Source organism: Diabrotica undecimpunctata, chromosome 3, assembly GCF_040954645.1.
Source record: "Diabrotica undecimpunctata isolate CICGRU chromosome 3, icDiaUnde3, whole genome shotgun sequence".
NCBI lineage: Eukaryota > Metazoa > Arthropoda > Insecta > Coleoptera > Chrysomelidae > Diabrotica > Diabrotica undecimpunctata.
The window spans coordinates 152616975-152638378 of record NC_092805.1 but is presented as its reverse complement, the minus strand read 5'-3'; the positions used below and the strand labels follow the sequence as shown (position 1 = coordinate 152638378).

The 21404-nt window shown below is 33.6% G+C and overlaps 2 protein-coding genes across 2 annotated transcripts; one reads left to right on the top strand and one right to left on the bottom strand.

Moving 5' to 3' along the window:
• The first annotated feature begins 1085 nt into the window (after positions 1–1085).
• Positions 1086–12743, top strand: LOC140437593 (facilitated trehalose transporter Tret1-like). Its single transcript, XM_072527196.1, has 2 exons — positions 1086–1355; positions 8420–12743. Exons 1-2 carry the CDS (start codon positions 1208–1210, stop codon positions 9754–9756), a joined length of 1485 nt encoding a protein of 494 aa, XP_072383297.1. The 5' UTR covers positions 1086–1207; the 3' UTR covers positions 9757–12743.
• A 1924-nt stretch (positions 12744–14667) lies between these two features.
• Positions 14668–21108, bottom strand: LOC140437592 (facilitated trehalose transporter Tret1-like). The gene is made up of 2 exons (XM_072527195.1): positions 20881–21108; positions 14668–16439 (listed from the first exon to the last, which is right to left on the bottom strand). The coding sequence occupies exons 1-2, from the start codon at positions 21008–21010 to the stop codon at positions 15085–15087; spliced, it is 1485 nt and encodes a 494-aa protein (XP_072383296.1). The 5' UTR covers positions 21011–21108; the 3' UTR covers positions 14668–15084.
• Between the last annotated feature and the right edge of the window lie 296 nt (positions 21109–21404).

Here is a 21404-nt window from a genome sequence, read left to right as displayed (position 1 = left end):
GGTTCAAACTATCCTGTATTGTTGATTGGAGAACTCAAGTCTACTATTGTAATTGTTTGACAGTAAACGGGAAAGTTCTTGAGGAGACAGATTTTATCCAATGAAGTAGAGATAGGTGTAATGTAATTGTTTGTTTGATGAAAGTAATGTTCTATACCATTGAGTTATTTAAAAGTTATTTATATTTATTCTAGAGATATATTTATGAAATATGTGTTATTTATTGAGATTTTATTTTTGAAGGTGACCACTGACCACACGTAGCACTTAGTATACCTTAGTCTCAGTTGAAGATCGAACTCTGAACAAGTCAGTACCTTCTTGAATTTTACGAAAGCTTGTCGAGCTTGCTCAATGTTACATTTTACTTCCCTGTCCGATGCCCAGTCTTCAAAAAGCCACGATCACAGGTGTTTAAATTTACTCACTCTTTCAATGGACTTAGTATTCAGTGTTATGGTGGAGTTTTCGAGTGCATCCAAGTTTCTGGAGATGATCATAAATTTGGTTTTTTTGGTATTAATCTCTAATCCCATTCGCTTACTGTATTCTCCGATTATAGTGACAAGTTGTTGAAGATCGACTATGTTGTCACAAATTAAGAAACCATCATCAGCATATCGTATGTTGTTGATCAATACTCCATTCACTTTAATTCCCATCTTTGCATCCTCCAAAGACTCTTGAAATATGGCTTCCGAATAAATGTTAAATAAAAGAGGGGAAAGCACACATCCCTGTCGAACGCCCCTTCTTATATGTATGGGTTTCAAAGAAAAATTAGTTGACGAAATTTTATACCATTAACAAAATAATTAATTATTTCAAACTACGGCATTTAAAAACACAGTTAAGATTGTGCTTAGTAATATTAACCTAGTACAATCCTAAGCTTAAAAAAATTTAAATGGCTCTTCTGAAACAACACGAATTTTGATTTGTGGCTTTTTTCTTACGAAAAGCGATAGATTGTAATTGTAATAGTTTTTAACTTGTATCTGCTTTGTTTAAATATATTACATATTAATTAGTGGATAACCCTAATTAACATTGTAAATCCACAACACACATTTTCCGTTATATTTATTGTTAATTAGTAACTAACGGAGGTTTCCGTTGTAAAACTTATTTTACACTTATAACTTCTTGAAAAAATGAGACAAAATAGACTGTAAGTAAAGAAGGTAGCGACGAATTACAGACGAAAATGGATAAAGTACAATATGTACACTATTATGAGCATGCAGATAATGAACATGAACAAAAACTTATTTTAAAGAAAGATGAAAGTGAGCAGCAACAAAATAATTTGAGGCGACCAGATACGTTATTTTTATACTTTTCAATAATCTCAGGTAAATCTTTATTTTAATTTACAGTATTTTGTATAATTTTTTAATTTGTTTTAATGTGCATGCAATAGTTAATTGTTTTAAGTATAAACCCTATATTATAGTATCAATAAAGTCGTGTCATAATAAATTGCAAATCAGTGGTATTCAAAATTTTTCTAATGTAATAATTTTTTTTATTTAAAATTAGACGCTTTAACCACCTGGGTCATTAGTTATTACATTGTATTAAATTATCTAAAAATGTATCTTTAAGAAAGCCAAAGTTTTTGGTAGTTAAATGTTCATCTAATACTGTTTTTAAATCTTCGGAAATATTATTATTTTGTTTGTTCACTGTATATTTTCCACATTCTGTTAGAAGATGTTTAACAGTAATGTTGACTTGACAATATTTATACACTGGAATGTCTATTTTAGTAATTAGGTACTTATGCTGTACATTGTTTCTTTGAGCAGTATTTGTTCTTACGATTGGTACCCTTTCCAATCACCCTTCACATTTTATCCGGGCTTGGGACCGGCTGTGGTAACCGCAGAGCCACTGAATCCACCCCGCAATCACCCCAGGCAGTGTATGAAAAAGTAAAAGTGGAAAAATAACTAACCGATTTTATTGAAGCTGGCAATGGGACAAGACAGGGGCCCTGATTCTAATTGAGATTTCGACTCAAAACATGTCGAAATTAATATGGCGACGTCGAAATGCGACTTTGCGAACCTTGTGGATTTCAGCTGAACTAACCAAACGACGTCACTAAATTTCGATTTATCGAAATTAATTTCAACTTCAAGAAAGTGGTTGAAATTTAATTTCGAGTCGAAATTAATTTCAACTTCAAGAAAGTGGTTGAAATTTAATTTCGAGTCGAAATTAATCTGACATGACTGACTGGACTGGGAGAAGTGAACTTAGGTTCAGTTTAGGTAGGCGGTGTTTTGATCCTTGCAAGGAAAACTGAGGCAAAAAGTATTAATATGGCTGTGTTTTACGGACATTTGCTAGTTTTGGAGGAATTAGAGAGGATAGATATCCGACGCTCATAACGGAGGATAAGAAGAATGTTACGGGGTACTCAAAATTCTTTTTCACTAAGTGATGCTCAATTTAGGCAGCAATTCCGGCTTAATAAACAAGCTGCAAATTATTTAATAAGGGTATTAGAACCATATTTGGAAGAAGATGTTTATGCCTCTAGGATACCTAAAATGTTTAGGGTTAGTATTACTAAGCTGCAGTAAATTTAAAAATATATTAGAATATAACCACTAAGTCAAATCTTAGTGGTTATAACTTAAGGATCTCCCACATCGCCTTTTTTTTCTTGCCATCTTTTCTTTCAATTCAAAATATAATTGAGAATGGCCACTATTTATGATTTAACAACTCAAACAAGAAAAAAAAAGACGTTCACGTAACGTAAACAAAACAAATATTCAACAAGCGTAGTGCAGCCAATAAACAACAGGGCCAACCCAAATGTTCAGCAGTGTCAAAATGATAAAGTAAATATCCCCAGTTTTAACTACAATCGAAATGAATCAGAATCGCTAGCGATTGCGACTGTCATGGCGTAGTCGCTTTTAAATTTCGACATCGAAATGAAATAGAATCAGGGCCATGGAGATTCCCTGAGTCCTCTATTGTTCAACCTGATGATTGATGAAATAATAAAAAAGGTAAGAACTAAAAAGGAATACCAAATGGGAGAAAAACAACAAAATAATCTGCTATACAGACGACGCAATACTATTCTCTCAAAGTTAAGACGATTTACAACGTATGCGGCACCAATTTATTATAAGTGCCAGAAAATTGAACATGTTAATTGATCCAAAAAAGACAAAATACATGGTTACAACGTCAAATTTAATAAGATGTAAATTGGAGCTGGAAGGTCAGATAATAGAAAAAGTGATGGAGATTAAATATCTCGACATCACATTATCTAGCTAGGGAAAGCTCGAACCTGAAGTGGAAGATCAAGTAAATAGAGCAAACAGAGCCGCAGGCATCTGAGCACGGAGATGCAAGGTTGAGAACATCAAGAAGTGGGTAAGAAATAAAAGAATAGAATGGAATGATCATATAAGTCGAATGACAAGAAATAGAGTAGTAAAGACGGCAAGAGACGGTTCCCCAATAGCAAGACGATCAGTAGGAAGACCACAAAAACGATGGAACGACAACTTACTGGAGGGAGATTGAAAAACACAGAATCATGTCTACATAAAAAGAAGAAAAAGAAGAAGAAGAGGTACTTATGCATAATATTAGTATGACCTAATCGAAGTCGAGAAATTTTGACTTGGTAAGCTCTTTTAGGTTTACTAGAAGCCACGGTTTCACTGACGAATTAATTTCTTTTAATATAGATTTCGATAGTTTTGTTAGCTTCTTTTGCTTGCAGGTCTGCTTTTTCATTACCTTGTATTCCAATGTGATATGGAACCCATATCAATTTTACGTCAAAACTTCTTTTAAAACTGCAAGTTCTTTCTTACATGTAAGACTATAGGGTTCTCAGTATATGTATAGTTGACTAAGTTGTTAACGGGTTTAGAGAATCTGTGATAATGGCAGAGGAAGAATGGTTTGTACTTTTGATATTAATGATGGCTTGTTATATTGCTTATATTCTGCTATGTATATAGAGGTGGCTGAAATTAATTTAAATTGGGAAGAGTCCAGATTGGAAGGCATCTGTATAAATGCAAAAACTTTCGCTTCTACTTGTGTTGTTTAGTGTTTTTTTACCCTCTCGTCCTATAGTACATAACTATGTTTCTCAAGGTAAAGGATGGTGTTGTACCTTGGGACAAAAACTAAATTTAAAAAAAAAATTTCAGTAGTCATAATCAAAATAGAAATTTAAATGATTATGGATGTGTGACAGATACTATAGGAAATAGGTATGCGTCAATTTACAGTACGTAAATCTTTAAGCTGGGCATAGGTAATATACATTGAGGTATTTGTGGCAACTGCGCTTTTTTAAGCCCACTGCTGTTGTCAAGGCTACCTGTTGAACAATCATACAATTCCAGAGGCGTGGTTATTTCATTATTTTTTTAAAATTGAATTATTTTATTCTAAATTAATATTATGTCTCTCTTAGTGCCTTTGTCGATCTGTGACTTTCGTAATTATCTGATCTTACTTTATTGTTATGGGAATATAGGTACATGACTTTCTACGATTAAAGCTTTTACCGAATCCATTTCTTAAATCCACACATATCATTGAAAAATGATTCATGTTATCTAAAAACTGTTATCGAAAAGTAAATACATGCTGCGACGGTGAAGATAGTACTACCATGAAATTCATACTTATCATTGTATTACATTTTTGTTGATTATTGAGAATTAAATGGTCTGGATAATATTTTAGTGGGAATTGTATAATTGGTAAATGATCATTATTATTCGGCAAAAATTCGGCTGTTAAATTTGTGTTCGAATGCTTGGTCTTAATAGTTTTCGTACTTATTCTGTTAACTAGTTTTTTATTTTTATTTTAAAGTTAGACAAAGTAATAAATTAAAGTAACACGATTTTTAACATCCACGTCATATACTCGTCTCGCAAGAGATAAAACAAATTTTGTGGAAGGTATATGATTGACTAAAAAACACTACTTTCAACTGAAGCTGTTAGTCGCTATTCTTTTTTAATAGGAGTATCAGTGGCAACAGTTCAACGTATTTTACGTGAGAAAAAACTAACAAATGATTTTAATTTAAATCTCCAGTTGCAAATCAGCGCTAACGAAAACCTGTTAAGATGGATGAAGACCAAAAAAATCCCCCGCAGAACTGTATCTTTAATATTTTTCCTTTAAATAGGGCTCCATCTCTAAAATCTACGTGAATTATTATGAAAAGCATTATAAGATCATAACTTTTAATAAAGAAAATGATCCGGAATTCCATGTTAACAGACAAGGAGAAAAATATATCATGGCGGCGTAATTATCTACGCCCCATTTGGAAATATTGTCCAGTAAAACGAAAAATGTATTACCTCGACGAGACTTTAGTTAACGCTAAACATACTGTCGCCAAAGTTTGGCAAGACACAACAGTAACAATGCACAACACGCCATTGGTAAAGGTTTATTAACAAAATCCACAAGGAAAATAATTCCTGCAGCTGGCTGTATACCACGTATCACAAAAAAGAGGTTAATCTTTGTAAATGGGTATATTTTATAAAAACCCTTAAAAGGGCTACATCAAAAACACGAACGTTTTCGGAACAACAGTTCCATCATCAGATTAAAAATACAGGTTACCATGCCTGAGCCACCAAAATATTAGGGTAAAAACCCTTTAAAATATATAAAGTTACCAAAGATTGTACATGATGTTATTAATATTATTTGACGTTTAATATTTTAATTAAATTTTACTTCAGGTAACATACACCCATACTTTGAGTGAGTTCCAGTGTCCGGAGAGTAAACCTCTTCAAACGGACTTCAGCTGGTAACTGGAGCTGGAGTTACCAAATATACCCATTTACAAAGATCAACTTTTTTTTTATTAACAAGACTTAGACTAACTATGTCATAGTATTGGATAATGCATCTTATCATAGACGCCTAGTTAAATGCATTCCAACGTTGATTGATACAAAATTTATCATGCAGAGCTGGCTACGAGAAAAATGTTTTTCATTTAGAGAGCACAGAGGATATAGTCAAAGCAGAATTAATGACAATAATCAAGGAGCATCGTGGTAGACTTCACGGTATTACTATTTTGGGACTTCCACCTTACCATGGTGGACATTAAAAAAAAAGCTGTTACAATTTTAATATATTGTGTTTGTGTTTTAATCTTTGTGTCATCCACAGAAAATTTTTATTTAATTAAATTAATTTATACATATTGATACAACAGCTAAAGACAAAATATACAGTACAAATAAAAAAGAATAAGAATAACATCTTGATATTCAGTGTGATTTGAAGATTATCTCGAAATTCATAAGTACAAGTGAATGTATTCTTTAAAGGGGAAGGTGATTCTCAGAAGAGCTTTCCTGTATCTGACCTCTTTTAGTATTTAATACATATAAAAATAACGCACTGGGGCCTGATGAAGGGGCAAATATTGTAAGCTTTGAAACCGATAGCCCAACGGTTCATCAACTTTATTAAATAAAAACTACTTAAGATTGTAAGTATTGACTTATTTTCCATATACTAGATTTCAATTAGAACGATAAAAGTACGCAAGACTGCATACCTTGGACACATACTAAGAAATAATAAATATAGTCTTCTGCAGGTCATCATGCAGGGTAGAGTCGATGGCAAAAAGGGAATAGGTAGAAAGAGGAAGTCATGGCTGCGAAATATTCGAGACTGGACAAACATGACTGTAGACGAATTATTCCACGTTGCAAAAGACAGAGAAGCTTTTAAAAATGTGGTCGCCAACCTCCGTTAATGGGGATGGCATAGGAAGAAGAAGAAGATTTCAATTGAATTAATTTGGGCTCAAAGAAAGAGATATGTTGCCCAAGAGAACGTAACATTTAAAATTGGCGATATTAAGCGCCTATTACAAACCAGTATAATTATCGTATATGCTACAAATTAAAAGAACGCAGAACGAAAAAGAACGAAGAATAAAAGAGAAAATGTGGAAGCTGGATAGGATAATGGAAAATATTATTAAATCTGTAATAGTAAGGATCGGCGGCAACGAGTCAGAAGATTCCCAATGAATTCTCAGGATTCTGGTGATTTATAAACCAAGCTGTAAGTAAAAAATTTATTTTTTAATATACATATTTTTATTGTTGTAATATATTAGATAGTAATATTTAGCCAAGACGGTTAAGAATGGATTTACTTTATTTGTGCTAAATATGCTAGATATGATAACGATAATTTTAAATTACAAAATAAAAATTAATTTTTATTGTAGGATTATCTATTTAACTATTTATTAATCTTTTAAAAATACATAGAAGGCTTCTTTACGACCAGAATAAAATCGTGGGTCAGATAGACAAGAGGCTGAGACTTCACTGTGAATGATCTATTGAATTGATTGTTTAAATCCTGACCAGAAAACAAAAAGTGTTACGAAACAGTATAAAGATTAAATAGATTGTTACTTGGCCTAGAATACACTGGTGTATCGAAATATCTATGGATAAGCAATACTACAAAGGATAGGAGTTTGCAGCTTAGTGTTCAAATCCCATCCAAGTGTTTACCGCAAAAAACCAGAATATAAATAGTTAAATAAAGACGTTTTTACTTACAATCGTTATAATTGTTATTTGACAATTAAATATTATCTAAACATATTATTAAAAAACCTGTTGTCTACCTATTTTCATTTTATAAAATAGATACAAATCTCTTAAATAAATTCAAATTTCGATACAAGACTTTTAAGATGCCTTTATGACTCGCCACTAATAAAGAGTAAATAATAATTAAGAATTCGCATAAATTGTGCTGACCAGATATTAATTTGCTAAAACGTATCGTGAATTCGTTTATTGTTATAGCTGGCTCACTGGAAAAGACCGTATATTACCCATTAAAATGTAAGGAGAACTATCAAAATGTAAACCGATATTATTTTAATTCACTTATTAGTAAACGGCGTATTTGATTTACACCTCGTACAATTCGAATATCGTATTACATTCATTATTCACATTTTTTTAAGTTATTGTCATAGTATTTGTAGGCTATCGCTTAGAGTTGTAGGATATTGGCATAGACTCGAGAAAGCGCAGTTGCCACAGTTACCTAAATGTTTATTACCATGTCCAGCTGAAAGATTTACGTACTGTATATCTAATTTATTAAAAAAATATATTAACATGCGCTTTTTTTTGAAAAGTGCCCCACAGTACTCTTCCCTATTTAAATTAAGTGCACATTAGGTATAAAAATTATTATATTTTGTACACCTATAAGCAGCTACTCCTGAGGAATGAAAACTTGACAATAACTATTTCTTATTTTCTCTTTATACCTAATCAGTTTTAAATAAGTAGGGATTAATATTTCTAATAATTTCTTATTTTAGGAATATTGTTATCGACAAGTACAGGAATCTTAATGACATGGTCCTCGCCAGCTGTTGTTTTATTGTCATCCAAAAATACTAAAATAAATCCTCTCGGACGGCCCATAACCACTGTCGAAATTACTATGCTATTAGGCATTCCTCAGTTGTGCTCTCTTCTAGGTTCCTTAGTGTTACCAAAATGTGCGGATATTATCGGACGCAAAAGAATTCTTCACTTTTTAGCTGTTGGAATGGTAATAAGTACTGTGGGATTGGCACTAAGCAATAACGTTGAATTGCTGATCACTTTTTTCACGATATATTCCTTTTTGTGGTGCGGAGTCTTGCCTATATTGTTTATTTATGTGTTAGAAATTTGCGAGGATCATAATAGAAACAAGCACAGTTGTTTTATAACAGTTGGATTGACTCTTGGACAAGTGTACAGCTACTCGCTTGGATCTTTTCTTAGTTTTAGATACTTCACACTTATTTTAGGAATACCGATAGCGCTTTTTGTAATATTTTGTTTCTTTTTAGTAGAGTCTCCTACTTACTTAATGATAAAAGAAAACGTAGACGAGTGTAAACAAGCTTTATGGAGACTTCGTAGTAATAAATCAAAAATTGAAATAGAACGAGATTTTATCGCTATCAAAAATTATGTTAACATAGACAAAACTTCAAACAAATTCTTTATTATTGAACTTTTTAGAAGAAAAGAACTACGAATAGGTATATTTTTGGCCATGGTTCCAATACTCACCAACATTTTGTCAGGTGTACCTACGTTTCTATCTTTACAACCTCTCATTTATAACAAGATTCAAACTATTTTTTCGCCAAATGTATTTGCTATATTAGCAGGCGTAATGCAAATAATCTCTGGTATACATATCGCATATACTTTAGGAAAATCTGGAAGGAAAACTCGTTTATTAATATCTTCTTTTGTGGTAGGAGTATCGATAGCAATTTTTGGAATAACTTTCTATTTAGATCATATTCAATCTCATTTTATTAACAAACTTCCTTGGTTACCTCTTGTTGTTTTTATTTGTTATTCGCTTTTATTTGCCGTTGGTTTAGGTCCCATTCCTATGGCAGTTACTAGTGAATTGTTTTCTCCTAAAGTAAGGACTTCTGCTCTAGCGTTTATTGTAACAATAAGTTCTATATTTTCATCAATAACTACTTTTGGTTTTCCTTTTCTTGTTAACATAATGGGAATTTATTGGTGTTTGTGGATATTTGCTATCTGCAGTTTTGTTGGATTCGTACTGATATTTTACTTTTTACCAGAAATAAAGGGTAAATCTCTTTTAGAATTACAAGATGTACTTAGAAATTACTAGCATAGTAAATATATATCTTATTGCCGTCTTACTGCCAACAATATTATGATTTTTTTACCTTTAACTGTATGTTGAGTCAACTTCTTCCTCCCCATTCCTTGAGGTCTTGTCAGGGCGTAGTGGTGCTTTAAATGCATTTGCGATTCTGTGCCAGATGCGTTATGAAGGGATTTCCCCTACTACCTTTCTTTCTTTCCTTACCTTTCTTTCTACGATCAATAGTTTCATGGTCAGCGTTCTTCTGGCTATGTGGCCAAAGTAATGTATGTACGCTCGGTTTAATTTTTGTAGTAGACTATGTAGACCCAAATTTTAAAGACTTCGATCTTACTTCCATCGATTTTTTAAAAAAATCACGTTTCAGGTACCTATGTAGCAATAGGAAAAATAAGGGCAATGAGCAACCTGAACTTAGTATTCAACTTATGGTGATAGTATGTAGCCTTGTCTAGTTTCTTTTTTTGTTTTGAACGTATTTCAAAATATTCGTGTAATTTAACTTTGGCTGAGTTTTTATCGTACAAATTTCTTAATAGGTTAGATTAGGGTTTACCTTGGATAAAACCTGTGCTAGCAGTATAAAGGTAGACTATTATTATTTCGTATGTTAACTAAGTGGTTAGATACTCCCATATTTCTTATTATATAATATATTTTATCAAAAAGGGATCCCATTTTACTGAATCAAGAGCCTTTGTGTTCCCTCACTTTTTCTATCATCTATCTCGTGTTCAATATCTTTTCGCGCGTTTCTTTTTCTGCTACAAATTTGCATTGTTCTTTGGCTATCCCTGAGAGTAGAAAGTTATTTAGCCACTGATTGATGAGTTGCAGCACGATTTTGTTTATATGAGGAATAAAGGCAATGGTTTTCTAGATTCGATTTTATGGATAGAAAAAGGATAGGGATAAAGGTTAATTCCCACCACTTATGCCCACACCATTTCCCTGTGTTCCATTTGATGTTGCTCATATCCAGTATTATATCTACTCCAATATCGTCCATTGATTTTAGAGTCTCTGCTAGTATGCCACCGATGCCTGGGTTTTTTTTTGTTTTTTAGTTGATTGAAAGCCTTCTCTCCTCCTACTCTTAAATGATTAATTCTGTCTCTCTCATTGCACGGTTCTTGTGTTCTGAGACTGATACATCTTTTGAAGTCTTTTGCATAATTATTAGAAGTATTTTTCCGTGTTTGTGCTTAGCTCCGCTATTTCTTGTATGTTATTTTTGTGGTTTGTTGTATTATTTCTTCTCTTTTTCACTAATTCTAAGGTTTACTCTGATATCCAATGTTTGTTTTTGGGGGTTTTGCGCAGTGTGCTTTCTTGTTCCTCTAAATGTATCCAGATTTTTATTCTATTCCATGTTTAATTTATTTTTCTGTCTAACATTTGTGGTATTTTCTTGTATATTAGTGTCATCTGAATTATTCTGCATAATTTACCTTTAGCTGTATTGTCTGACGTATTTTTATAGTTGTGTGTAGTTTGAGCCTGCAGTTCAATTTTATCAACTTATGATCTGATCCGCAATATGTTTGACACCGTTAATTAAAATTTCACCTCTTCAGGACGTGGTTTGTTTTGTGAATAGTGGCACTGGGATCGTTGTGTATCACTGATGGTGTTGGCTTGGTGGATGTTGTTGTTTTGCGGAGGAGGTTGTTTTCAAAGGTTGTCAGAGGTAAAACGGCTTAGGGCTTTTAAATTTATTATTGCGTTGCGGGTAGCTGTGGCTCTATCGTTCGTAAGGATAGGTATAATTGTGCGATGCGATCAGGAAACCACACAACACCGATCACTCTCCTTCCGTGGCAAAGCTTGAAGTAAGCTATTTGCGGTAAAAAAATGGAGTTGCTTCAAGGTGTCCATGTATTCATTAGGGAGTTCTTTGCTGGCTAAGATCAGCAATTTTGTTTGCTAGGAGGAAGGTTAGTTTCATTTTAAGTGTCTGATGAATACATTACCGAAGGATGGGCATATAGTTTTGATTAGTGAGCCACTTATTTATGTGCTAGATGTTCGATACTAGATAAATCTGGGCTAGGATATAATCGTATCATTTGTAGTTTACTTTACACATTATTTTTCTCTCCAGTTCTAAAAGATGTGTTAGGTTGCAACTAAACGAGCCATATATTAGCCTTGTAATTAATTATGGGTTTGATGTACGTTTTGTATATGAATATGAGTTTACATGAATATGTTCGTCTGAATTTTCTACATAGAGCGTTAAATAAACCAACTTTTCTCTTCACCCTTATACGGGTTTCTATCGGATTTATGCCTCCAGCTCAGTGTTTCCGTAAGCACTACGCCAAGTACTCGATCTGACCATGGAGTTCTTTGTGTGATCTGAAGGCTGTGGGGAGATCAAAGTCGATCTCCCCACAGCCTCTGGGCAACTCTTTGAACAACATTGTGTGTGAATTGTACTCTAAGATTAACATATCTAAAGAGTATCATTTGTTTTTTATATAGGTTAGAAGTTATTCTTTATCTCTCGCACCACCTATTGACAAGGTTAAGGTGATTTTGAGTAAACCTTAAGAGGACATCTGCGTCTCGAAATGTTGTTACGAGAACAGTGTCATCTGCGTAATGTTAAGTGCATGTGCCTGTATTTCTAGGGTTAGGAAAGTCTCTGTTTTATAAAGTGTAAAGAATTGGTGCCAAGACGGAACCCTTTGACACTCCTGCAGTAGGAGTGAAGGGAGTAGAGAAATAACTTTTCACCTTTACCGTGATTTTGCCCTGAGAGACATATGGATTCATTAGTCTGACAAAAGGAAACGGCAGGCTGATGTTCAGTAGTTTCTTGACCAATCCAGAATGCCAAACTTAGTCAAAGGCTTTCTGAATATCGAAAAAAAATGCTTACTGATAATTTTTTGTCATTTACACTTTGTGAATGATCTTCTCCAAAGCCGAATTGAAATGGAGGGATAATATTGTTTTCTGTGGTAAAATCCATGAGTGATGACTTTTCACTGTGATGGAAAGTAGCAGAGTTTAAGAGTAGAGTTAACTTTTCGTCAGGTAGAGTGTGACGCTTGGTCAAATCTATGGTCGTTTGGAATGGTAAATATGTTTTGTAGATATGTCTGGAGGGCATCGGCCTTCTGTTGATCTGAATTGATAATTAGTCTGTAACAATCAAAACTCTTCTCACCTTGCTTATGTTCAGTTAAGTAAGGATTTTGAATTTAATCCAGAACGTATCACCGTTATTATAGTCAAGGCTAGAGACGGCAGCCCGCCATTGACTGTTTTGACAAGCGAGTCACGAGTACGTTTAAATAGACGTAGGAGTATTCTCTTTTGTTTAATTATATTGACTATGTGAAGTGGAAGTGGCGGTCTAGATGGGTTGGTAAGTCTATTGGAGACTGATATCTCAATTTCTTGATCAATCCGTTCTTAAATGACCGTGATACTGTTGTCGATATCGATTGGGTAGTCTTGCAAATATCCTGCAAGTTCCCTAACTGTCGAATATTATTAGACAGAAAATGTTTGTAAAGGTTCTAGCCGGCGTGTTTGCTAGTCAAATATATGTGCTTACTTATAATCTTAATTACTATTTAAATGGGAATAAGCCACAATTAAAGGTTAAAGTACGTTAATTGACGTTTCAATTTCCACTTCGAAAATCGTTCTCGAAATACAAACATTAATAAAAATAATTTAATAATAAATTAGTCAATTTACTGATGTTTGTATTTTGAGAGCGATTTCTGAAGTGGAAATTGAAATGTCAATTAACGTACTGTAACCTTTAATTGTGGCTTATTCGCATTTAAATAGTAATTACTCTAACATGCCACAAGAAAATAGCTTCAGAACTTATAATCTTAGTTGATCTAGCGGTAACAGTAGGACAAGAAGTGGGAAGAAGGTCTTTAAAAATGGCATACGCATTAGCTACTTTGCGGCGCAGTAGCCATTGATTAACGAAACTACAGAATAGTTTCGTTTCCTTCTAGTTAAGATCATATGTCTTCAAAACTATAAGGTAGTTAAAAATCAAGCCAATATAGCAGTAACAAAATCTAAATCTAAAGCGTATAAATCTAAACGATCACCTTAAAAGATGAAAGAACAGATGAAGCTATAAAAAGAAGAAGCTAAATAGGGACAAAAATTTCCAAACTTTTCGAACCGCCTTGATTTGTTTTGGAAAAATGCCATTGTATTCAATTCGGCACGTAAATTCTCTCATAACATCAAATTCCTTCTAGAAAAAGTGAATTTGCAGTTTACGGCCTCATTGCCTGTCCAAGCCAGTTTAAATAAGCAACGATGAAAAAACTTTTTTTGTGCTCCACCGGAGGTTTCCTCGTCTTAGCTTTGGATGATGTTTAATAGTTCTTTGGTGGATAATGCTTTTGAACTGAGTTTTCTTTTTTCTCAAACACCTTGAAGCTGCCTCCGCTTGGTATTTCTGACAATTGGTTCTTGTATCATTTGTGCTGAAGTATTCTACATTAATTTTACAGACGACCCTTTATAGTCTTCGCCATTGCCTTTTTTCATGTTAAAGGCATAATCCTCGAGAATGTTTGCTAGTTCCGTTATGGTAGTACATCTTTCAAATGTAACATTTCTCACCCGTAGGGATTCCGAAAATTGGGTCCACATAGAGCTTCTGGACCTGTGCATGTGCAAAGGTACATTTTCAGAAACCAATTTTCTGATGTCTTTACCTGACTGGCACCCAAATCTAGATTTTTCGTCTGGATTCATTATATCTGTCTAAATTTGATTACGCCTCAATGACGTTTGTCAAACTGACAACAATGGAATTACCAGACACGGTACTCCAACAAAATAAGTGTTTTGTCAGTAGGAAACGTGGCGTTGATATGACGTTTTATCAGTTTTCGTCGCATAAATAAAACATAAATGCTAATTTAAAATTTTTTATATTTATTAAGACCAAAGTGTGTATATACATCATCATCTCACAGAGATTGCGAATAACATAATAATAAATAAACTTATAATACTGAATAAATATTGTACAATAAATGTTAACCTACTTTGCGGTGAAGACATTTAACAGAGAATTCAACGTTTTTAGTGACGACAATTAAGCCCTTAATGAGTCTATTTAGAAATGGATCTATTAACAAAAATTTTATTATAACAATATACATATTGTTTCTATAAACTGTATAGTATAAAATAAAGTAATAGCACAAAATCAATTTATACTATGCACTATTATAAATATAATGTTTTTGAAAAAGAACATCTCTATAAATGTACACAGCCTTTATATCTACCTGTTCAAATATGTAGTACATTTCTGATAATATAAATCTATTTTTGCAAACCAAATTTGTAATTTTTCAAAATATCCTGAATCTCAGCCAAACTCCTTCCTTTTGTTTCGGGTAAAAAGAAATAAATTGAACCTGCTCCTACCAAGCAGTTGATTGAAAACAACCAGAAACACCAGTGCAGTCCAATTAGCTCAGCTGCAATAGGAAATATAGTAGCGACTGCGAATACAGCGAAACCTGCTACAGTCATAGTAATAGCAGATGCGGCTGCCCTTGTATCTGTTGCAAATAATTCTCCTGTGAGAGACATAGGAACCGGTCCAAGGCCAGCAGCATAAGAGAATATCACTATTATAACTGATATAATAGGAAGCCAACTTAGTTGTTGCGCAAGAGGAGACTTTATGTGTTGAAGGTAGAAATAGGTACCTACTAAAATCATAGATATACTGCATCCTAAACTAGAACAAATCATTAGTGGTTTTCTACCCGTTCGTTCTACTATAAAAGTAGGAATAACGAATACAAAGCATTTGACTGCTCCTACAATGATAGCTATAGTATTGCCAGACAAACTGGTAGCAGCTTTATTAAAAATGGGTCCTACAAATGGCATAAGTGTCGGTGCCCCTGACAAAAATTGCGTCATCATGGGAATAAATATTAAAAACAGTCCAACTCTAGCTTCTCTTATTTTAAACAGTGCAAAAATTCCTGGATTTACAGTATTTACTTTGATTTCAATACTTTTGGTTATCTCGCTAAAATCATTATGTAACTCTAAATCGGACTTATTATTTCTGAGTTTTTTTAAAGTTTTTATACAGTCTTTATCTTTTCCCTTAGATACCGAGAAGAAAGGAGATTCTGGGGCAAAAATAAATGATATTAAAAAGATAACTGCTGGAATATTTGAAATCAAAGTAAAAACTTTTACACTAAATAACGGACCGAGAATGTAGGAATACAGATTACCCAGAGGAGAAAATAAGCCCACAAGGCATCCATACTTAGCTCTATTATGATTCTCGCATATCTCTGTAACAAATATTGGAACTACAGCCATTATACCAAACATACCGACAAAAAAGATGCATCTAAGTAATATTATATATAAAACCCTGTTACTGAAAGCAATGAATATATTGCAGAGAAACATTACAAATGTAAAAATTTGCATGCATTTCTTTCTTCCCAATTTATCCGAAAGAGGCGCTGCCAAAAGTGAGCCCATTAAGCCTGTAAAACATGGCAATCCTATTAGCATTGAGATTTCTACTGTAGTTATTGGTCTATCAAGAGGATTGATAGATGAATCGTTTGATAGTAATTTCGGCAAAACTGGAGATGTCCATGAAAATGCTGATCCACCAACCAATATTGGAAGAGTACCTACAAGAAAACACCAAATAATATTATTTTAAAAATAAACAAAAATTTTGAATAATCAAAGCTTTAAGTGCATTCTTCAAGTATATTTTAGGGATTATTACGATAGTTGACTGTGTTAAAAACTTAATAATACAAATTCTAGATGCAAAAAGACTAGACAAGAATGACAGACATGCCCTGCTTTACCTAGACACCAAGTGATAAGCGGATTGGTTAAGTCTTAGGCGTTGATGCTAATTGCTTTATGCAGATAAAGTAAAATTGAACTCTTAAGATATGGCAATGAAAAAGTGTCTAAATTAATGAAACTTAACTTAAGTTCATTGAGTTTAAAAGAAGAGAGGTAAATATTAAAATTTAAGACAAGTTCATTCTGGTTATAAAAAGTACTTGCAGTTAATAGTGTTGTATGGTTTGGATTCAACATTTTCTGAAATTAGTAAAGTTTTGACACATACACTCGTAAGTACAGACCAATGAGGGTCTTGAAATTATTCCACCAGTCATCTAACGGTGGAATGGCACTGCCGAATCACCAAAATTCGCAGAAATAAACAAAAAAATCGGGCGGACTCAAGTGACTGAGCAGAAATAACACTTTTCCGTTAACTTATTATTCGATCAACAAATAAAAGTCCGGAGCGGACTTAAAATTGTTTGTTGAATAGTAAACAAGCTGAAGACGTCACCCTACTGTTCGTTCACTTTTATTGAAATACAGAAAAGTCTAAAAGTCTTGACAATTATTTCATATATTTTGGTACTTATATGACATTTTCATATATTTCCTATGTTGCCTTTGCCGATATTCCTTATTATTGAGGAAGAAGATAGCGAGGAAGATGGAATCGAAAAACCTTTTTCTACTTACGGTCTTTATTATGTCTTTTTTATCGAATCTTGTAATTAAGGTTTTGATAACCAAATTTAATTGGTCATGATGGTGTTGTAAATTCGCATGTAAATATCTTTCTCTGTGTATCGGTTTTCGGTATACTGTATATCCTGTGCTTCCGTTTTCCTTTTGTATAGGTAATCAATGGATCTAAAAATTTAAGTTGTTGGTTCTTCTCTTGTTCCATGGTAAATTGTATTTCCATGAGATGAGGTATATTGATGTGTTCCAAAAAATTGTTATCAATGTATCAAAGTCATAATTTGGATTTATGCTCTAATATTTTTATTTCTTGTATTTTTATATCCTGTATGAAAATGTGTGATATTGTGATTGATGTGTTATTCAGTCAGTGCCTTGGCAGATTAAGCTGTATGTTATAGTATTGGATATATTCTGCGTATATTTTCTAATGATTCTTACAATGGAACATCGGTAAGTTAGACTGCGTCGAAATTAACAAGTGTCCGGGCTAGGGAGTAATATCCTTTATGCAGTCAATAAAACGGCTTCTTAACTAAAGCCGCGTTTACACGATGACAATTGGCGACACAATTGTCATTGGACAATTGTCATCACGTGGTTGCGAATTGTCGGAGGCCAGTCTAGTTGAACGAGAAGATGTTTATACGGGGCCAACTATTGCCATGGCAGTAGACAGCTAAAACCTGGCCGACTGCTCGTCATCTGTTGTGTCCGGAGAGGGAACTGGCAAAAAACAAGACAGCACTACTGGCCTACACCGTTCACACAGCGCCAATTGTCGCGACAATTGAGATTTCGAGTGGTGGGGGGCTCACTGGGCGCAGCTCATTGTCCTCAGTCTACTCCCGGAGACAACTGAATTTTGGGCCAATTGTGAGGGCAGTTGGCAAGGCAATTGGCCTGAAGTGTTTAGACGAAGACAATAATTTCATGCCAGTCAGTTGTCTTCTGACAATTATCTCGCCAATTGTCATCGTGTAAACGCGGCTTAAGAATCCGTTGTAGCTGGTGAGTCGGATATTTTAGCTTTATTGAGATGATCCGAAAATTATTCGAAAGATGCTTAAACGGAGAAGAAGTTCCAGAAGAATGGAGACAATCGTATATCTTTCCAATACATGTCTCTACAATACAAAGATGGATCCTAAAAACTATAGAGGGATCGCAGTGATTGCTACTATAGGCCGACTATACTCAAAAGTACTACGAAACCTGATAGAAAATGATATTAAAGACAAACAACCCGAAGAACAAGCGGGATTTAGGGCCGGACGCTCCACTATGGATAATATCTTCACATTAAAAATTGCAATGAAAAAACGAGTGCAGAGAAATAGAGAAACTCATATAGCTTTAATAGATTTGGAAAAAGCATATGACAGTGTACCGATCTCCCAACTATGGATAGAAATGGGTAACTTGAAAATAAACCCAATTCTTATTAACGCCACTCAAAAATATTACGAACAAAACTTTGCAAGAATTAAAATGGGACAAGAAATCACCTCTCCTTTTCAAACAACAAAAGGACTAAGACAAGGCTGCTGTCTGTCACCCACCTTATTTAAAATCTATTTGGACATATCCTTAGTGAAATGGGTAAAAAAATGTAGAAACATGGGAATAACGGTGGAAGAAAACAAGCTATATACACTTTTCTTTGCGGATGACCAGGTAGTAATTGCCGAAGATAGCTACGATCTTAGCTATATGGTAAGAAAACTACAAGAAGAATATGAGGTGGCAGGTCTAAACATGAATATGACAAAATGTGAATATCTCTCAGTGGGAACAGATGAAATATGTGACCTAGTCTTGGAAGACGACAAAATCAAAGGCGTGCAATCCTGCAAATATTTGGGGGTCATTTTCAACAAGAAGGGAAATCGCGCAGATGAAATCAGGGAAAGAATAAACAAGGGCAGAGCAGCGACCCATGCCTTAAACTCTCTTCTCTGGCAAAAAACAATTCGACGAGAAACCAAAAAACACATTTACGGTAGTATAGTCCAAAGTATTACACTTTACGGTTCGGAAGTATGGGACGTCACCAAAGCTAATAGAAACAAACTTATGACGACAGAAATGGATTATCTGAGACGAAGCTGCGGTAGATCGAAACTGGAGAGAGTTAGAAACGAACAAATAAGAAAAAAATGAAAATGGAGAGGTACTAGGAGAGTACTGGTATGGATCCCTCCTGAATGAAGAAAGAGAGGACGACCACGGAGAAGTTGGCGCAACGATATTGATGAAGCAATGGCGGCAAGAGACTTAGAAGAGGCAATTGCATATGACAGAAAAAGATGGAAATTGGGAGCGGAGAAGCGGCGACAGCCGTAATAAATCCGTTATTATATTATATATATATATATATATATATATATATATATATATATATATATATTATATATGTAACGCCGAGCCGATAGAGCCGACTATTAGTCGCAATGGTAACTTTGCCTTATGAACCTTGGGAAAACCGTAAAGTTGTGGTTGTCTTGACAATTTTTTTGTGAAATAAACTGGAAACTATTATTTTTTTCTTAATTATTGGCTTATTTTTTGGCTTTTGTTCTTTTCTCCAGAAATGTTCTTCGGTCTGACAGATATGTAGAAGACGAAACAGATACAGCTTGTGTCCGACTTCACGAAAAAACCAAAAAGATTTAGATAGAACGTGAAATTAGCCAGTGTTTTACTATTTTTACCAAATTGTTTAGAGCTGTACTTATTGTTTCATCACATAAAACGTAAAAAAATGAAAAATATTGAATTGGTGGGAGTGAGTGCATTTTGCCTTTTTTTTTGCCTACGGCCTACGGTGGTACTTTTTAGGACTAACCTTGTAGTAAAAGACAAAAGTCAAGTTAAAGGTCATAGCGAGGATCAAGTAACAGCTTACAAATATCTAAGGCATAAGATTCGGTTAGGCGCAGACAATCAGACAACTGAAATACAGGATAAGTTTCACATGGACTACTTTTGGCTGATTAAACAACATATTTTTAAGTTAACAACATTAAGTTAAAAAAAGACATATTAGAAATATTTCAGCCTATTTAAAGAGAGAGATTTTTAACTAACGTGTTCTACCCATTATCATATATGACATTAGTAAATTGTTTGATTGTTTGATCATATATGACGCAGAAAGACTAACTCTGACGGAAAGAACAATAAATAAAATAAAGGTTACAGAACATGTGATGTAAATATCAATGTTAGGCATTACCATCAGAGAAAAAATACAGGACCTAGAAATAAGAAAAAGGGTAGGAGTTACAAATTTAGTTTAAAGAATAGCCATGAAAAATTGAGCAGGGCGAATAAGTTGCCAGACTGATGAATAATAGATGGACTAGAAATATTCTGGAATGGCGTCCAAGACAAAACATATCAAAGCAAAGATATGGACGGATAATATAAAGCGCATCACTACAAATTGATTGAAAAAGTTTAAGATACAAAGAAAGATGTTGAAAAGTTTACGGAAAACCTACATTCAGCAGTAAAGAAAAATAGCTTAATTACTGTGAAATAAAATTAAAAGTGACTTACCTGTTATTACAACGAAATAGAAGTAAAAAGTATCAGACTTCTTTTCTTCACCTATAGGTTTTAGCTCACCATTATCTACTGGTATATATTTCACCTGGTTTAAGTCATTAACACGGCCTTTGTCCACCATATTTTATGGTATAAAATAAAATAATGTTTCAATATTGTATTAAAAATGTTGAGGTATGTATTTATATAAGCAATATTTTTGTAATCTCTTGAAGATAAACGACATTTATTTTGACTTAATTTAAATAATTGTTTTAGATAAGTAATTTTGCAGAATAAAAGTTCTCCCGTTTTAATTGTGGAAGATAAAAAAGTTAGCTATAACGTTCTTAATTTGTCTCATTTATTTTATTATTTGCTGAGTTAATTATTTGTGTGCTGTCGTTTTTTTTTGACTGTGGACTTATCCATTAGCACAACTGAAATGACTTTAAAATATCTCTTATAATTTGTTGTATTATAGAATGTTAATAACGTATATCATGATCTTTGTCTTTAATAGGTTTAACAGCAGA

Bases quoted from the DNA above. Each gene is read 5' to 3' on its own strand.
- LOC140437593 (XM_072527196.1), top strand. From the start codon at position 1,208: ATGGATAAAGTACAATATGTACACTATTATGAGCATGCAGATAATGAA. The intron at 1,356-8,419 runs GTAAATCTTTAT...TTCTTATTTTAG, and splicing joins ATACTTTTCAATAATCTCAG to GAATATTGTTATCGACAAGT.
- LOC140437592 (XM_072527195.1), bottom strand. From the start codon at position 21,010: ATGGTGGACAAAGGCCGTGTTAATGACTTAAACCAGGTGAAATATATA. The intron at 16,440-20,880 runs GTAAGTCACTTT...GTTTTCTTGTAG, and splicing joins CTATTTCGTTGTAATAACAG to GTACTCTTCCAATATTGGTT.